Source organism: Scyliorhinus canicula, chromosome 9, assembly GCF_902713615.1.
Source record: "Scyliorhinus canicula chromosome 9, sScyCan1.1, whole genome shotgun sequence".
In the NCBI taxonomy this organism is placed as follows: Eukaryota; Metazoa; Chordata; class Chondrichthyes; order Carcharhiniformes; family Scyliorhinidae; genus Scyliorhinus; species Scyliorhinus canicula.
The window spans coordinates 145,728,726-145,747,730 of record NC_052154.1 but is presented as its reverse complement, the minus strand read 5'-3'; the positions used below and the strand labels follow the sequence as shown (position 1 = coordinate 145,747,730).

At 44.5% G+C, this 19,005-nt stretch overlaps 1 protein-coding gene across 3 annotated transcripts in view; it reads left to right on the top strand.

Annotated features, from left to right (window-relative positions):
- elp4 (elongator acetyltransferase complex subunit 4) overlaps window positions 1–19,005 on the top strand; it is a 459,315-nt gene that overhangs the window by 90,315 nt on the left and 349,995 nt on the right. For all 3 annotated transcript variants that reach the window (XM_038807869.1, XM_038807868.1, XM_038807871.1), the window contains exon 3: window positions 15,580–15,701. In XM_038807869.1, coding sequence (XP_038663797.1) covers window positions 15,580–15,701 — 122 coding nt within the window. The remainder of the gene's footprint in view (window positions 1–15,579; window positions 15,702–19,005) is intronic.

Sequence of the window (19,005 nt, the reverse complement as noted above, 5' to 3'; positions counted from 1 at the left end):
CTTCCCAGAGAATCCTTGGATATATCCCGTCAGGCCCGGGGGACTTGTCTATCCTCAAGTTTTTCAAAACGCGCAACACATCTTCCTTCCTGACAAGTATCTCCTCAAGCTTATCAGTCTGCTTCACGCTGTCCTCTCCAACAATATGGCCCCTCTCATTTGTAAATACTGAAGAAAAATACTTGTTCAAGACCTCTCCTATCTCTTCAGACTCAATACACAATCTCCCGCTACTGTCCTTAATCGGACCTACTCTCACTCTAGTCATTCTCATATTTCTCACGTATGTGTAAAAGGCCTTGGGGTTTTCCTTGATCCTACCCGCCAAAGATTTTTCATGCCCTCTCTTAGCTCTCCTAATCCCTTTCTTCAGTTCCCTCCTGGCTATCTTGTATCCCTCCAGCGCCCTGTCTGAACCTTGTTTCTTCAGCCTTACATAAGTCTCCTTCTTCCTCTTAACAAGACATTCAACCTCTCTTGTCAACCATGGTTCCCTCACTCGACCATCTCTTCCCTGCCTGACAGGGACATACATATCAAAGACACGCAGTACCTGATCCTTGAACAAGTTCCACATTTCACTTGTGTCCTTCCCTGACAGCCTATGTTCCCAACTTCTGCACTTCAATTCTTGTCTGACAGCATTGTATTTACCCTTCCCCCAATTATAAACCTTGCCCTGTTGCTCGCACCTATCCCTCTCCATTACTAAAGTGAAAGTCACAGAATTGTGGTCACTACCTCCAAAATGCTCCCCCACTAACAAATCTATCACCTGCCCTGGTTCATTACCAAGTACTAAATCCAATATGGCCTCCCCTCTGGTCGGACAATCTACATACTGTGTTAGAAAAGCTTCCTGGACACACTGCACAAACACTACCCCATCCAAACTATTTGATCTAAAGAGTTTCCACTCAATGTTTGGGAAGTTGAAGTCGCCCATGACTACTACCCTGTGACTTCTGCACCTTTCCAGAATCTGTTTCCCAATCTGTTCCTCCACATCTCTGCTGCTATTGGGGGGCCTATAGAACACTCCCAACAAGGTGACTGCTCCTTTCCTATTTCTAACTTCAACCCATATTACCTCAGTAGGCAGATCCCCCTCGAACTGCCTTTCTGCAGCTGTTATACTATCTCTAATTAACAATGCCACCCCCCCCACCTCTTTTACCATCCTCCCTAATCTTGTTGAAACATCTATAACCAGGGACCTCCAACAACCATTTCTGCCCCTCTTCTATCCAAGTTTCCGTGATGGCCACCACATCGTAGTCCCAAGTACCGATCCATGCATTAAGTTCACCCACCTTATTCCTGATGCTTCTTGCATTAAAGTATACACACTTCAACCCATCTCCTTGCCTGCAAGTACTCTCCTTTGTCATTGTTACCTTCCCCACTGCATCACTACGTGCTTTGGCGTCCTGACTATCGTCTACCTTAGTTGCTGGACTACAGATCCGGTTCCCATTCCCCTGCCAAATTAGTTTAAACCCTCCCGAAGAGTACTAGAAAACCTCCCCCCCAGGATATTGGTGCCCCTCTGGTTCAGATGCAACCCGTCCTGCTTGTACAGGTCCCACCTTCCCCAGAATGCGCTCCAATTATCCAAATACCTGAAGCCCTCCCTCCTACACCATTCCTGCAGCCACGTGTTCAACTGCACTCTCTCCCTATTCCTAGCCTCGCTATCACGTGGCACCGGCAACAAACCAGAGATGACAACTCTGTCTGTCCTGGCCCTTAACTTCCAGCCTAACTCCCTAAACTTGTTTATTACCTCCACACCCTTTTTCCTACCTACATCGTTGGTACCAATGTGCACCACGACTTCTGGCTGCTCACCCTCCCCCTTCAGGATCCTGAAGACACGATCAGAGACATCCCTGGCCCTGGCACCCGGGAGGCAACATACCTTTCGGGAGTCTCGCTCGCGACCACAGAATCTCCTATCTATTCCCCTAACCATTGAATCTCCTATTACTATTGCTTTTCTATGCTCCCCCCTTCCCTTCTGAGCCCCAGAGCCAGACTCAGTGCCAGAGACCTGGCCGCTGGGGCCTTCCCCCGGTAGGTCATCCCCCCCAACAGCATCCAAAACGGTATACTTGTTTTGAAGGGGAATGGCCACGAGGGATCCCTGCACTGTCTGCCTGTTAGTTTTCTTTCCCCTGACTGTAACCCAGCTACTCTTGTCCAGTACCTTTGGTGTGGCTACCTCCCTGTAACTCTTCTCTATGACCCCCTCTGCCTCCCGGATGATCCGAAGTTCATCCAGCTCCAGCTCCAGTACCTTAACACGGTCTCTGAGGAGCTGGAGTTGGGTGCACTTCCCGCAGGTATAGTCAGCGGGGACACCAGTGGTATCCCTCACCACCCACATCCTACAGGAGGAGCATGCAACTGCCCTAGCCTCCATCCCCTCTTACTTTACAGAATTAGCTGCCCTGTGGACCAACTGGACCTCCGCCCTCCTACTCTGCTCCCAGTCAGCTGTACTCTAAACTCCTGGTTCCCTTCACGCTCTTTGATAAATATAGGAAATTAAATGAAAGGAGTACCTTACTCCCTCCTCACCCAACTCCCTCAGTCACCAAACTCTCACTGTAGCACTCAAATGCCACAAGCTCAGCACTCAGTGCAAACTGCTGTAAAAAAAAGAGCACATCATTTTAAGTGAACTTTATTATAAGCCTGATCTATATTATAAATAATATCTTTATGCTAATTGTTCAGTGCCTTAGAAGGAAAATTTCCAGGTGGTTTTGAATAAAAAGAAAACTCAAAAACATATAAGAAGAGAGGAATCAAAAGATTAGACACAGAATTTGTGGAATAAGATGAGCAAAATATTTAAATGGAAAGAAAAACAGCAGGTGAAATTAATCTCAATGTCTCTGAAACCTCTTAGCACACTTTATATTGTGGGTGAGATTTTCCAGTGGTGCGAGGGACTGGAAAATTTGTGCGGCTAAAAGTCAGTTTTTGGCCGTGGAAAAATGGGTTGCAATTTTCCCCTCCAGACCTTCATGGCATATCGGTTTTCCTGCTAAGCCGTGTCAAAAATGGCACTTGCATACTTCTGTGTCTCATGAATGCTCATTTTAAAATCCAGCTCGCCACAATCACATCCACACTCCAAATGTCATTGCCCCGCCAGCAATTAAGTTGACATAATATAATTCAACCCTAGTCTGACTAATGACCGGATATAAGCATAGGATCATAGAATTTACAGTGCAGAAGGAGGCCATTCGGCCCATCAAGTCTGCATCGGCCCTTGAAAAGAGCACCCGGCCCAAGCCCATGCCTCCACCCTATCCCTGTAACCCAGTAACACCACCTAACCTTTTGGACACTAAGGGACAATATAGCATGGTCAATCCATCTAAACTGCACATCTTTGGACAGTGGGAGGAAATTGGAGCATCCGGAGAAAGCCCAAACAAACACTGGGAGAAAGTGCGAATTCCACATAGACAGTCACCCGAGGCTGAAATTGAACCCGGGAACCTGGAGTTGTGAGGCAGCAGTGCTAACCACTGTGCCACCGTGCTGCCCCGAGTGGCATGCACCTGACAAACTATACTTCACTTGCAATTTTGATATTTGTACGTGCTGTGTTTGTCTACCTTTCACTGCGCTGCTCTTGCGGCTGCTGTGACTCTATGCCAAGGCTGCTCAGACAAGACCAATAGGAATGGAAGGATTGGGGGGGGGGGGGGGGGGGGGGGAAGGTAAATGCTCGAATTGGGGAATGTGGGGTTGAGTACTGGACAGCGACAAGGGAAGTCGGGCAGGCACACATGATTTTGGGAGTGGGGGGGTTGATGACTGGAGCACACAGGAGGGAAGGGGTGGACAAAGACACATGACTGGGGGTGTGGAGTATTTAAAGGAAGAGGAGGGATAAGTCTCTGGAGATCCAAGGCAGTGCCCACCATGAAGTTGGGGCCAGAATGGAAAGGCAATCCTGGGCCAGTGCACACCATGCTATAAGACAGTGCCTAATATGTGTGTCTTGGTCCTCGTCCAGAGCTGGGGCAGGACCTGTCTACGCAGTGTCAGCCATACACAGCATGGTGTGCAGGATGTGGTCAATCCCTCACGCATTTGGGTCCTGTGGTTTGGCGGTTTGGTATTGGGCGGCAGATGGCCCAATCACAGTCAGAGAAGGTATCTGCAGACTATAAATGGGCAACTGGTAAGGAAGGGAAGAAGGTAGTTGCTGGTCTCATGGGTTGTGGGGTGGTTTTGGTGGGTCACTGCATCGGGTCTCAACAAGGGGAGGGGTGAGGTTGATATGGGGCATGGAGATATTCTTAAAGAATAACAATTAATAATTATTTTGAAATACTTGTTGCAATGCTTATCCGCTCTATTGTTTAAAACTGCAATGACTGCGCTTTTACCTATCCTATCGCATTAATGATGTCTTTTATCTTATTCTGCTTTCTTGTCGTGCAATGCTGTTATGTTTTGAGAGTGTTGAAATCCTTAATTTGAAATGGTAAAACTGGGGCTTAATATTTATCCTAAATAACTATCCTCTACCTATTAGGTGTGTCAGGAAACAGTTGACTTCTACATTCCCTGCTTTTGATAAATCGAAAGATTAGTAATAGTCAAATAATTGATTGATCAGTAACAGATATCCACAAAAAACGGTTCAGGCAAGAGGAAAGGACATTAACGTGAATAACGATGGACTCCATGATTAAAGGGGCAGGCAGGAGAGGGTTCATAGAAACACAGAAAATAGGTGCAGGAATAGGCCACTCGGCCCTTCAAGCCTGCTCTGTCATTCATTATGATCATGGCTGATCATCCAACTTCAAAACCTAATCCCACTTTCCTCCATATCGCTTGCTCCCCTTCACCCTAAGTGCTATATTTAACTGCTTCTTAAAAGCATACAGTGTTTTGGCCTCAACTACTTCCTGTGGTAACGAATTCCACAGGCTCGCACTCTCTGGGAGAAGAAATTTCTCCTCACCTCATCTCTGTCCTAAATAGTCTGCCCCGCAACCTTAGACTGTGACCCCTGGTTCTGGGCACACCAACCATCGGGAAAATCCTTCCTGTATCTATCCTGTCTAGTCCTGTTACAATTTTTTTGGTTTCTATGAGATCCCCCCTCATTCTTCTGAACTCCAGTGAATACAATCCTAACCGATTCAACCTCTCCTCGTACATCAGTGCCACCATCCCAGGAATCCGTTTGGTAAACCTTCGCTGCACTCCCTCTAGAGCAAGAGCATCCTTCCTACAATAAGGAGACCAAAACTGCACGTAATATTCCAGGTTTTGCCTCACCACGGCCATGTATAATTGCAGCAAGACATTCCTGCTCATGTACTTGAATCCTCTTAATAATGATAATCGCTTATTGTCACAAGTAGGCTTCAATTAAATTACTGTGAAAAGCCCCTAGTCGCCACATTCCGGCGCCTGTTTGGGGAAGCCGGTACAGAAATTGAGCCCCTGCTGCTGGCCTTGTTCTGCATTACAAGCCAGCTGTTTAGTCCACTGCGCTAAACCAGCCCCATTGCTACCATTTGCCAACATACCATTTGCCGCCTTTACCGCCTGCTGCACCTGCATGCTTACCTTCAGTGACTGGTGTATGAGGACACCCAGTTCTCGTTGCACATTCTCCTCTCCTAATTTATGGCCATTCAGATAATAGTCTGCCTTCTGTTTTTGCGACCATAGTGAATAACCTTGCATTTCTCCAAAAGACAACAATATCTGCCATTCATTTGCTCACTCACTCAACTTGGCCAAATTACACTGAAGGATCTCTGCATCCTCCTCACAGCTCACCCGCCCACCCAACTTGGTGTCATCTGCAAACCAAATCATTGATCTATATATTGTGAATAGCTGGGGTCCTAGCACTAATCCCTGTGGTACCCCACTAGTCACTGCTTGCCAATTTGAAAAAAATGTGTTTCCTGTCTGCCAACCAGTTTTCTATCCATCTCATTATACTACCCCTTATCCAATGCACTTTAATTTTACGCACTAATCTCTTATGTGGGACTTTGTCAAAAGTCTTCTGGAAGTCCAAATATACCACATCCATTGGCTCCCCACTAATCAACTCTACTATTTGCATCCTTGAAGAATTTTAGTAGATTTGTCAAGCATTATTTCATATATCCATGCTGACTCTATTTGATCCTGCCACTATTGTCTAAGTGATCTTCTGTAAAGTTTTTGATAATGGATTCTAGAATTTCCCCCACTACCGTCGTCACGCTTACTGGCATATAATTTCGTGTTTTCTCTCTACCTCCTTTTTTAAATAGTGGAGTTACATTATCTACCCTAAAATCTGCAGGAACTGTTCCAGAGGAAATAGAATCCAGCAAGATGACCACTAATGCATCCACTATTTCTAGAGCCACTTCCTTAAGTACTCTAGGATGTAGATTATCAGGCCCTGAGAATTTATCAGCCATCATAGATCATAAAAATTACAGTGCAGAAGGAGGCTATTCAGCCCATTGAGTCTGCACTAGGCCTTGGAAAGAGCACCCAATTTAAGCCTACGCCTCAATCGTATCCTAGTAACCCTCATCTAACCTTTTGGACAGTAAAGGCAATTTAGCATGGCCAATCCACCTAACCTGCACTTTTTGGACTGAGGGAGGAAACCTGAGCACCCAGAGGAAACCCACGCACACATGGGGAGAAAGAGTAAACTCCACACATTCACCCGAGGCCAGAATTGAACCTGGGACCCTGGAGCTGTGAGGCAACAGTGCTAACCACCATGCCACCCAATTCATCAATTTCCCCAACCAACACCATTTCTCGACTAATATTGATCTCCTTCAGTTATCAACATTTCTGGTATCTAATTTGTGTCCTCATTTGTGAAGACAGAACGAAAGTATCTGTTTAGTTGCTCAGCAATTTATTTGTCATTTTCCTATTTCTGACTGTGAGGGACCTTCACCGATCTTTTTCTCTTCATGTACCTATAGAAACTTCTAAAGTTCGTTTTTATGTTTCCTGCAAGCTTACTCTCATACTATGTTTCCCCTTCTTAATCAATCCCTTAGTCCTTTGCTGAATTCTAAACAGCACCAATGCTCAGAGCTGTTGTTTTTCTTGGCCAATTTGTATGTTTTTTCCTTGGATCAGATACTATGTCAAATTTCCCTTGGAAGCCATAGATTGGCCACCTTTCCTGTTTACTTTTGTGCCAGACAGGAATAAACTATTGTTGCAGCTTCCCCATGTGCTTCTTGAATGTTTGCCATTACCTATACGCTGTCACCCCTTTAAGTAATGTTCCCCAATCGATCAACGCCAATTCACGCCTAATATCATCATAGTTTCCTTTATTCAGATTCAGGACCCCAGTTTTAGAATCAACTATTTCACTCTCCATCTTGATGAAAAAAATTCTATAATGTTATGGTCGCTCATCCCCAAGAGATCTTGCACAATTAGATTGCCAATGATTCTGTTCAGATTACACAGTATCCAGTCTATGTTGGCCTGCACTCCAGTTGGTTACTCAATGTAATGGTCCTGAAAACCATCCCGTAAACACTCCAGGAATTTTCCCTCTATGGTATTGTGACTAATTTGATTTGCCTAATCTATATGGAAATTAAAATCGGCCACAATTACAGATGTCCCTTTACTGCATGCTTCTCTAATTTGCTGTTTAATGCCATTCCTAACATCACCAATGCAGTTTGGGGGTCTATATAAAATGCCCACTCATATGTTTTCTTTTTATAAATTTAGTGTACCCAATTAATTTTTTCCAATTATGGGGCAATTTAGCGTGGCCAATCCACCTAGCCTGCACATTTTGGGTTGTGGGGGCAAAACCCACGGGGAGGTGGTGCAAACTCCACACGGACCAGTGACCCAGAGCTGGGATCGAACCGGGGACCTCGGCACCGTGAGGCTGCAGGGCAAACCCACTGCGCCACGGTGCTGTCCTGCCCACTCATATTTTTTGCCCCTTGGTGTTTCCCTGCTCTACCCATACAGATATCACATTGTCAAAGGTAATATCTTTCCTCATCATTGCGTTATTTTCCTCTTTAAATCAGCACTGCCACTCCTCCGCCTTTTCTTTTTTGTCTGTCGTTCCTAAATACTGAATATTCATGAACATCCCATTTCCCATCCCTGGTCACCCCGCAGCCATGTCTCCGTAATCCCCATTAGATCATACCCATTGACATCTTTTTTGCACGGTCAGTTCGTCCGCTTTAATGCGAATGTTCCACGTGGCAAAGCACAAAGCCTTTAAGCTTGTCTTTTTAACATTATTTGTATCATTCCCAATATTTTTCACTGTGGTCCTGTTTGAATCAGGCAATTGGTTTCTCTGCCTATCACTTTTCTTATTCCCCTTTCTGTCTTTTGTTTTTGTTCTTGTTTCCTCCTCCTCTGACCCCTTGCATAGGTTCCCATCCACCTGCCATTTTAGTTTAAACCCTCTCCAACCACTCTCGCAAATACTCCTCCTGGGACATCAGTCCTGGTCCTGCCCAGGTGTAACTTGTCCAGTTTGTACTGGTTCCCCCTCCCCTTCACACCATCTCAGCCATGTATTCACCTGATATATCCTGGTATTTCTACTCTGACTAGCACGTGGCACTGGTAGTAATCCTGAGATTCACTACCCATAAGGTCTGACTTCTCAACTTTCTTCCTAACTCCCTACATTCTGCTTTTAGGACCTTTTTTTACCAATATCATTGATACCTACATGTACCATGACCAATGGCTTTTCACCCTCTTCCCTCCAGAATGTCCTGCAACTGCTCCAAGACATCCTTGACCCTAGCACCAGGGAGGCAACATACCACTCTGGAGTCTCATTCACAGCCACTAAAACGCCTATCCAGTCCCCTTACAAATGAATCCCCTATAACTACTGCATTCCCATACTTTTTACTCCTCCCCTCTGCAGCAGAACCTATAGTACAACAAATGTGGCTATTGCTGCTTTCCATGAGAGGCCATTCTCCTCAACAATATTCAAAGCAGTATATCTGTTTTGCAGGGTAATGGCCTCAGGAGATTCCTGCACTGCCCATCAACTCTCTTGCTCTGCCTGGTGGCCACCCATTCACTTCCTGCCATAGAGTCTCAGCCTGCAGTGTGACCACCTCTCTATATGTGCTATCCACGACACTCTCCATCTCATGGATGCTCAGTGTCCCCAGCCATTGTTCCAGCTCCTAAATCTGGGTTTCCAGGAGCTGTAGCTGGTGACACTCCTTGAAAACATGGTGGTCCTGGGCACTGGAAATGTTCCCAGCTTCTCATGCGAAGCAAGAGTAGCAAGCCAAGGCTTTGAGCTCTCCTGACATGACTTACCTCTTTAAATTTGGAAGATTCTTGATTTTGATTGAATCCAATTCTCTATGACCTTTCTTTCCATGTCCTTGTTACTACCAATTATAGCCCTTGCAGTTTATAAACCACAAAACGTATTTTCAACTGTGTGATAAAAGTTGTAAAGACTTGCCACCTGACCCACTACTTACCAATCAGCTCTGTCCCTTATGGCCTCAGCTGCAGCAGGGCAAGAACACTCTGAAGATTTAAAAGTTCCAAAGCAAGGAAAAATAGCAAAGAACATCTATTCCCACTCTACATCAAATTTCCACCCTGTTTCAAATTCCCAAGTTTAAAACTCGCTCTGGCTGTGCCTCACTCCGGATGTGGCCCCTCCCACTGCTCATGCGCAAAGCTCACTGAGCGAGGTAAACTTGTACATGTTGCTATTCCAGGACGAAAGGAGGGACTTGGACAATGATGGGGGAAGCAGGAAGAGTTGTATGCTGGTCTTGTAGTAAAACCAGACCTGTACCATCTTGACAGCCGATGTAAAAAGACAGTTGAAAAAAAGCCTCGGAAAAGAATTGCTGGGGAGGGAGTCTGAGTGCTTGTTTGAGGAGTTGACTTTTGAAGGGGCACCTTAATAATTTCCGCTTCGGGACATGGAGAGCAAGGCTCAACTGATACAGCCAGAGAGTGGTGGGCCTGTGGAATTCATTGCCGCAGAGTGCAGTGGAGGCCGGGACGCTAAATGGCTTCAAGGCAGAGATAGATAAATTCTTGATGTCGCGAGGAATTAAGGGCTATGGGGAGAATGCTGGGAGGTGGAGTTGAAATGCCCATCAGCCATGATTGAATGGCGGAGTGGACTCGATGGGCCGAATGGCCTTACTTCCACTCCTATGTCTTATGGTCTTATGGTCTTATGTTAGGAAGATTCAAATGCAAGTTTAAGGATTTGGGCTCCTTAACTCAAGGTGTGCATTCTTCAACTGGGGCTTCGGGCCCGATGTAAATTTGGTATGACTGACCATTTATGCCTCTCGGAGGAATGTGAAAAACATCAGGATTTGACTATAAAGGACCATAGTTAAAGTACATATGTGAAATGCTCCAAACAACCCTATGCATTGCAGCACAGAGATTCAGGCTTTAAACGGCTCAACAGTTAGTCATTATATAGTGAAGGGCTCAGCTCTAGCCTACTTAAAGGAGGCATCCTGACAATGGCCGGACTGAGATTGATGGTGCCTGGCTGTAATCCTCCAGATTCAAGCACCTTTGTGAATGTGTTGTAATGCATGAGGCTTAGGGAGAGAGAGAGGCTGGAAAGACCAAGCAGGGTGGATGCAAGAGCAGATGTTAAACACGCAAGCCTTTTGTATGTACTGAGTGGACCCAAGTAAGAGCTCAAGACGCCACTTGTGCAGGATGTCACAGGAGATGAAGATGTTGAAGTGTGATAGAGAATCAGTGCTGATGTCCCTTCTGCTGGTCGTGTGTGAGATCCCTGTGCACTGTAACCCTGTGAAAGAGAATGTGAGGGTAACTTATCCTGGCAGAGCTGCTTGCTGGGTGAATTGGGCATTCTGAATTCTCCCTCTGTGTACCCGAACAGGCGCCGGAATGTGGCGACTCAGGGCTTTTCACAGTAACTTCATTGCATTTAATGTAAGCTTACTTGTGACAATAAAGATTATTATTATTTTCTGCAGTGGCGAGCGGTCCTCTTCTGGGGTCCACAGATGCTGACCTATTGGCAACTGTCTCCCAAGCCTTGCACATGAGATTGGTAGACCTCCAACTCCGAGCACGGGTGGAGAGGATCTCCCACTGGTCCTGGACTGCCTGCAGGAATCTCCAGGTACCTGTCACTGACCTTGAAGCAGAGGACTTGCTTCTTCAGGAGGGGGAATGGGACAGTTCAGCGCCGACGTTTCAGCGGCAGGACATTTCAGCGCCAAATATTTCAGCGCCGGGACGTTTCAGCGCTCATTCATTCAGAAATCATTCTTGAGTATGGTCACAGGTATGACACAGGTATACCAGCTTTTACACTTAGTTATTTGGTCGTTTCATCGTTCTAACTGTCTTTAGATTTTGTTGGAGTTTTATTATGATTACTGTTTAGATAATGTTAGAGTTTTGTTAACAAGTTTATATACTTACTTAGTTATTTGGTAAATTTCTTTTGGTAAATTTGGTAAGTTCCATATCTTTAAACCCATGGCTGAATCAGTGAAAAGCAAGCGAGGCAGAGAGAAGTTCTGTCATGAAGGTTTTATATATCGTTTCGACAAAGAAAGCAAGAAACAAAAGCAAGTTAAGTTTTGGCGATGCCATGAGGATGGTAGGTGCAAGGCCCGCATTCACACGTTAGAAAGAGAGGTGATCGAAAAGATCAACGAAAATACTCATCCCCCATCTGCAGTTGCTATCGAAGTAGAAAAGGTCATAACTGATGCGAGAGACCGGGCTGAAAAGACTTGTGAGCCTCCAAGTACGATTATCAACAAGTGCATTGAAAAAATGTCCGTGGCAGGTATGGCAGAGTTACCAAACAGGCAGGCATTGCGAAAAATTATTCGTAGAAAACGAGACGAAGTTAATCAGGTCCCCGATAATCCAAGATCGATTCAAGAGCTTCAGTTACCTCATGAATACATGATGTATAAACCCACCCCAGAAACCGAGGAAAATTTCTGTTTAAAGGATAGTGGTACGAACAACGAACGGATTATTATATTTGGGAGAGAGAGTTGGTTAGAACACATGGCAACTTCCACGACTTGGTATGCTGACGGAACATTTGCGGTAGCATCACACCTATTATTATATCGGCCGTCCTAATCGCCGAGGAGCAGGCAGACAAAGTCCTTTATTTCCTACCGAGATGTGGAATATGTATCAAAGAACATTAGATGGGGATGACAGAACAAATAACTATGCTGAGGCAGCCAACAGGAGATTGAAAAGTGAACTGTTAATGTCACACCCAACTATCTGGAAGTTCATTGATGTCCTTAAGCATGTTCAAAAGGGAAGAGACGAGCACTTCGAGAAACTTTTAGCTGGCAATGAACCTCAATTAAAATTACTTAAATATAGAAAAGCTGATGAGAGGATATTGAAAATTGTTTCCGAATATGGCAGCAGGAATGAAATTGACTACCTTTGTTCAATAGGGCACAATTTAACAAACTAAATGCGTTTTTTCCAATGAATGTCCAATGAACTTTCTTTTTAATGATTGATTTTATGAACTTACAGATTTGTAAATTGTTTTAATGTACTGTTTTTGGATCTTCATAAGTGGATCTTTTACAATAAAAACATTTTGTTAACACTTGAGTTTTATTTCATTTTATGAACTTACAGATTTGTAAATTGCTTAGTGCCAAAAAAAATTCTGTCATAACTATATGACAACATTGGAGAATTTTTTTTTTCTGGCGCTGAAATGTCCTGCCGCTGAAATGTCCTGGCACTGAAAAGTCCTGGCGCTGAAACGGCAGCGCTGAAACAGCTGCACTGAAACGGCGGCGCTGAAACGTAAGGCACCCTTCAGGAGGACATCACTCGCCACAAAGGTCCTGGACTGCAGTAAATGAATGTTGGTGTGGGTGCTATTTAAATATAGCGCCTGGAACTTCAATCTGATGAGGTTACAGTAGGACAGATGAATCCCAGCCTGCCCTGCCACAAGATACTAAGAGGTGCTAGTTTATGCATACATAATGAGCTGAAAAGCAGGAGTCATACTGACTTCCCATCCCACCATTGCACAGTCTTCAGAATGGAAAATTCCACCCTATGGTTCTCAATTTCATCCCATCCCATGGACAACCAAAAATATTTGACGGTATTGTGTTATATATTGCATTGCTTCATCTGCTGCTATTCACAAACTGAATTTGACATACATATTTACGGTTAAATGTTCAGCCAGCTGAAGTATGAACACTCTTATTAGCATTTAGAATACATTGTTGAAGGGCAGCATGGTGGCACAGTGGTTAGCATTGCTGCCTATGGCGCTGAGGACCCGGGTTCGAATCCCGCTCCTGGGTCACTGTCTGTGTGTAGTTTGCGCATTCTCCCTGTGTCTGCGTGGGTTTCACCCCCACAACCCAAAAGATGTGCAGGAAAGGTGGATTCGCCACACTAAATTGCCCCTTAATTGGAAAAAATAATTGGGTATTCTAAATTGAAGAAAAAAAAGAATACATTGTTGTGTCAGTGACTCCTGGCTATTGAGTTCATCTTTTAATTTCGACCTGCATATTTGCAACATATCTCTCAACATTTTTGTAATTTAGCTTCCTTGGAGAATATTTTGGTACTTTTGTAATAAGTTAAATTCCAGTCGTGCGCAAATGGTCCTGAAATAAACTCTCCAGATTTGCTAATGTTTATTGGGGGGCGGGGAGGTCATTTTAAAAAAAGTTTGCCTTTTTCAATATCAAAGCAATTTTTATCTCTGTTTTCTCCAGATTTAGTATTGAAAGCTGTTTATCCTGTTGTCTGCTGCATTTGATTGTTCACAGTAATCTTTGCAAGTGCAAAGAACAGATGCATCAATATAATTTCTCGAAAATGCAGATCTAATTAATATGAAACACTGTCCAGAATTTTATTTGAACTCTGAGAACCTATTTTTTTTTAAAGAATGATTCGATGACTCTTTTTTTAAAAAACACAAATAATGTATGCTGATGAATTTCTTGGCAAATGCTGGACTTTGCTAGCATTTAGTTGGAAGTTTCCTTTAAGATCCTCCCATTTCCTTTATATTACATATACTGTTTATGCTTATGACTGAGAAGAATTGCTTAAAGACAGCTATTGGCTGCTTTAAAGCAATTGTTGTTTCACTGAAAGGAATATCTTTAGTGCCAGTCAGCCTAAGGAAAGGGATGACAGAAGTGGCCTCTAATCTAAAAATGTGTCACACCCTTGTAGTGGCTTTCAGTTGTGATCTGTTATTGTTAACTTTGATACCATCAAAAGACCTAAAAGAATGCCATCTGGGGGCTTACGTGGTCCTCTGATTTCTAGGTCATTAAACCTTTTTTAAATTGAATTACTAATAGACAATTCAAAAAATGACAAATTGTAGAGCTGTCATTTTCTTTACAGAAGCTGCTGACAGTCATCAAAAATATTGTCAGTGCGTTTTTGTGGAGTTTTTTTAAAGATTGACTTTGAGTTGATTGTTAACCTTTTGAATGCAGAAGCAGTGTTCTGTCATGCAAGTGGGGGGAGGGGGGGGGTCTGTTTTTAGCTTATTCTGAGTGTTCTGAAATAAGTGTGCCTTGGTGAGGCTTTTTGATCTGCAGTCTGACATTTGGCACTATAAATTTCCACATTTTCCATACAGAAGTCTCCCAAAAAACTGTGTATTTTTAAATTAACAAAAGACATTTGCTGCTGTAATGAAAGCTAAATGGAGCATATCTAATGAACAGTGGGATACAATTTATATTCCACAAATGGACTGACCTGATAACTCACAAAGAAGTGTGTTTGTACCATACATTCGGTTTAAGTAAATCAGTTGATAAAGATTCGCAATACCTACAAATTTTAAATACCAGCTTAATCAGAAAGATTTTGGTGATATCTCTGTAAAACTTATTTCCCTCTTCAAATCCATTGTCAGCTGCATAAAAAAGTAGGGAGATGATGTCATCATTCTAGTATAAATAGTATGTTAAATGCTGGTGGGATTGGTATGACTCAATTCAGAGAACGAAACTATTTGTAGAGATAAATTGGAAGTAATTTTATGATATCAATTAAAATTTTAAGACAGGCATGTTACTGACAGGGTCGACTTTACAAAGACCATGGTTCACTGCCTACCAACCAGCTTGGCTAGTATTAAATGCCAAATCTATTCCTTAAAGATGTAAGCAGGATCAGCTTTGTACAAGACCACCTTCTGTTAGCTGTCAGACCTTTTGAATTAGCCTAATTAAGGTGAAACATTTAAAACTGTGAACCTGAGGACATATTACAAGGTACAGAACAAATGTTTGACAATTGTTTCCGGATAAATTGATCTTAAACTGTATGCCGTACAAAAATTAGAAGCCCCAAGATGGGGAGAGTTTAGCAAAGAATTATGCGGTGTTTCTGCACAGACATATTTAGGATTCTAATATGTAGTGATATCCTGTGATATTTATTTGAATTTTTATCTGTTAATGTTTAGCAAATTGCTATTTGTGGTTATTTTTGCAGAGGAGGATAGGTATGAAAGCTACTCACGGATGTTGCTGAAGTATTTTGTAGCAGAAGGTATTGTTTGCGGGCATTCTCTTTTCATAGCATCTGCCAGGGATCATCCGGAGGAAATATTACAGGTACTGTTTTCGATGAAAATATCGTGGGAATGTATTTTGATTCAATTATTGTGTGACATGTTTTGTCTCTTAAGTATTGATTATTACAGTCACTTGATACACTCAAAACACTTCAGCTGATCTGAATGCAGTTTTCTTTTGGCATCATAAGGATAGATATAAGACGCCGATAGCCAACATTTTCCTCAATAATGGGGACATCAGTTAAAATATAGATATGTTAATTGTTAAATTACAGAAGAAACTTAAAGATAGCAATAATAAAATGACCAGGCTGAAGCTGGAACTGGCATCTTGTAATAGTACCTCCTACAGTAATAAAATAGGAGCATAAGAAAGAAACTTAGGAACTTAATTGCTGGAGTGGTGGGAGGTTTTGGTGGGGGGGGGGGGGGGGTGTGGTGCAGTCAGATCAACAGTTCCTAGCCATGTTGTGAAGTTTGGGAATGATTTTTAAGAATGCAACAATATTGAAACATCCAAAATACCCAATAAATGATTCCTCAGTCTCTGCTCAATCACAATTGATCATTTGTTTGAAACTTGCAGCCATTTGACATAAACATTTTAGATTCTGTGATAATATAAAAATCACAAACATGCATCTTTCCTTGCAAAATACACTCAGTATAGTGCTCTAAACCCAATAAATTATACATTTTCTCAGATAATATTCCTAAGCATGCAATTTATTTTAAAGAATGTAAGTTTTGATTATAATGGTACAAAATTAAATATACATGTAATTCTTCATAAAGCCTGTCAACCTTGAAATATTAGTATTCCATCACATAAAAAATGACCTTGGTCGTCCATTGCATTGACGTGGACTTTGCACTAGTAATGGTGGTGAAACTGTCTGGCAGCAGCTTGTGGAGTCCGCATTGGTGGACTTAAATATGGAAATCCACAAGTTGCTGTCACTGTGCTTATGCGTCTCCATAGGATATGCTACATTGAAATCTACATAGTGTAATCAAACAGATGTCAATGAACTGACGAGAGCTTACCCTTTTATGCTATCAGTCTTGCTGTAAAACCCTTGGAAAACATTAAATATTGTTTTTTTTTAGTTCACAGTAGCCAATTCTTGTTTTTTCCAATTTAGCAGCAATTTGCATGGCCAATCCACCTACCCTCCATATCTTTTTGGGTTGTGGGGGTGAGACCCACATACATATGGGGAGAATGTGCAAACTCCACAAGAGCAGTGACCCAGGGCCGGGATCGAACTCAAGTCATAGGTGCCGTGAGGCAACAGTGCTAACCAGCGCCCCACCGTGCCGCCCAACATTACACTTTGTTAAATGATGTGAAACTAGGTTTTAAAAAAAATAATTTTTATTAAGATTTTCACAGAAAATAAAGAACAGAACAATATTAACCAAACAACCGTAGCAAAAACCAACCCCCCCCCCCCCCCAGCAACTACAAAAACAAACAAAAGTAAACAACAAAAAGGAGAGAGATAACACCCGCCCCATCCAACAAACCCCTGTACACAAATCTCCCTCCCACCGAACCCAAAACCCCCCCCCCCCCCCCCCCCCCCCCCCCCCCCCCCCCCCCCCGGTTGCTGCTGCTGCCGGCCTATTTCCCTACCGTTCCGCCAGGACGGTCAGGAAAGGCTGCCACCGCCTAAAGAACCCTTGCACCGACCCTCTCAGGGCGAATTTCGCCCTCTCCAACTTAATGAACCTCGCCATGTCATTGATCCAGGCCTCCACGCTTGGGGCCTCGCATCCTTCCACTGAAGCAAAATCCTACGCCGGCCTACTAGGGACGCAAAGGCCAGAACGCCGGGCTCCTGCACTCCCGACTCCGCTGCTACCCCAAATATCGCGAGTCCCCAGCCTGGCTCAACCCTGGATCCTACCACCCTTGACACCGTGCTTGCTACCCCCCTCCAAATGTCCCCCAACGCTGGGCATGCCCAGAACATATGGGCATGGTTCGCTGGGCTCCCCGAGCACCTTGTACACCTATCCTCGCACTCAAAGACCCTGCTCATCCCTGTCCCGGTCATATGAGCCCTATGCAGCACTTTGAACTGTAGGAGACTAAGCCTCGCACACGAAGAGGAGGAGTTCACCCTTTCCAGGGCATCCGCCCACGTCCCCTCCTCAATCTCCTCACCCAGCTCCTCTTCCCATTTATCCTTCAGCTCCTCCACCGAGGCCTCATCCACCTCCTGCATAACATGGTACACGTCCAAAATCTTCCCTCCTCCAACCCACACCCCCGAGAGCACCCTGTCCCGAACCCCCCGCGGGGGCAACACAGGGAACCCCGCCACTTGCTGCCTGGCAAACACCCTAACCTGCATGTACCTAAACAGGTTCCCCGCGGGGAGCCCAAACTTCCCCTCCAACTCACCCAGGCTCGCAAACCTCCCATCTACAAACAGGTCCCTCAACCTCCTAATACCTGCCCTGTGCCAGCTAAGAAACCCCCCATCGACGCTCCCCGGGACAAACCGGTGATTCCCCCGTATCGGGGACTCCATCGAGCCCTATGCCGTCTCCATTGCCCCCAAATTTTCAGGGTAGCCACCACCACCGGACTCGTAGTATACCTCGTTGGAGGGAGCGGCAACGGCGCCGTTACCAGCGCCTCCAGGCTTGTATTCACAGAGGACGCCATCTCCATCCTCTTCCATGCTGCCCCCTCCCCATCCATTACCCACTTACGCACCATTGCTGCGTTGGCAGCCCAGTAATACCCACACAGGTTGGGCAGCGCCAGCCCCCCTCCTATCCCTGCCCCGCTCCAAAAACACCCTTCTCACCCTCGGGGTCCCGTGTGCCCATACAAATGCCGTGATGCTCCTGTTGACCCTCCTAAAAATGGCCTTTGGGATAAGGATGGGGAGGCGCTGGAACAGGAACAAAAACCTCGGGAGTACCGTCATCTTGACGGACTGCACCCTACCCGCCAGCGACAGCGGTAACATATCCCACCTTTTAAACTCCTCCTCTATTTGCTCCACCAGCCTTGTGAGGTTAAGCTTGTGCAGGGCCCCCCAGCTCCTAGCCACCTGGACTCCCAGATACCTAAAGCTCCTCCCTGCCTGCCCCAGATACCTAAAGCACCTCCCTGCCTGCATGAAACTAGATTTTTGATAGTGTACTAAGCAAGGTTCCCTCAAATTCCTATTAGGTTGTTGCAGCGCAGTCTTTTTAAGTTTGCGGCACAGGCACATATGTGTGCATCTTGAAGGGAATTTTGGTTGTGCGTGGTTTGTTGGTTCCCTGCACAATATGTTCCAGATTGCTGTCCATCTGTGCAGCTTAAAGGGAACATT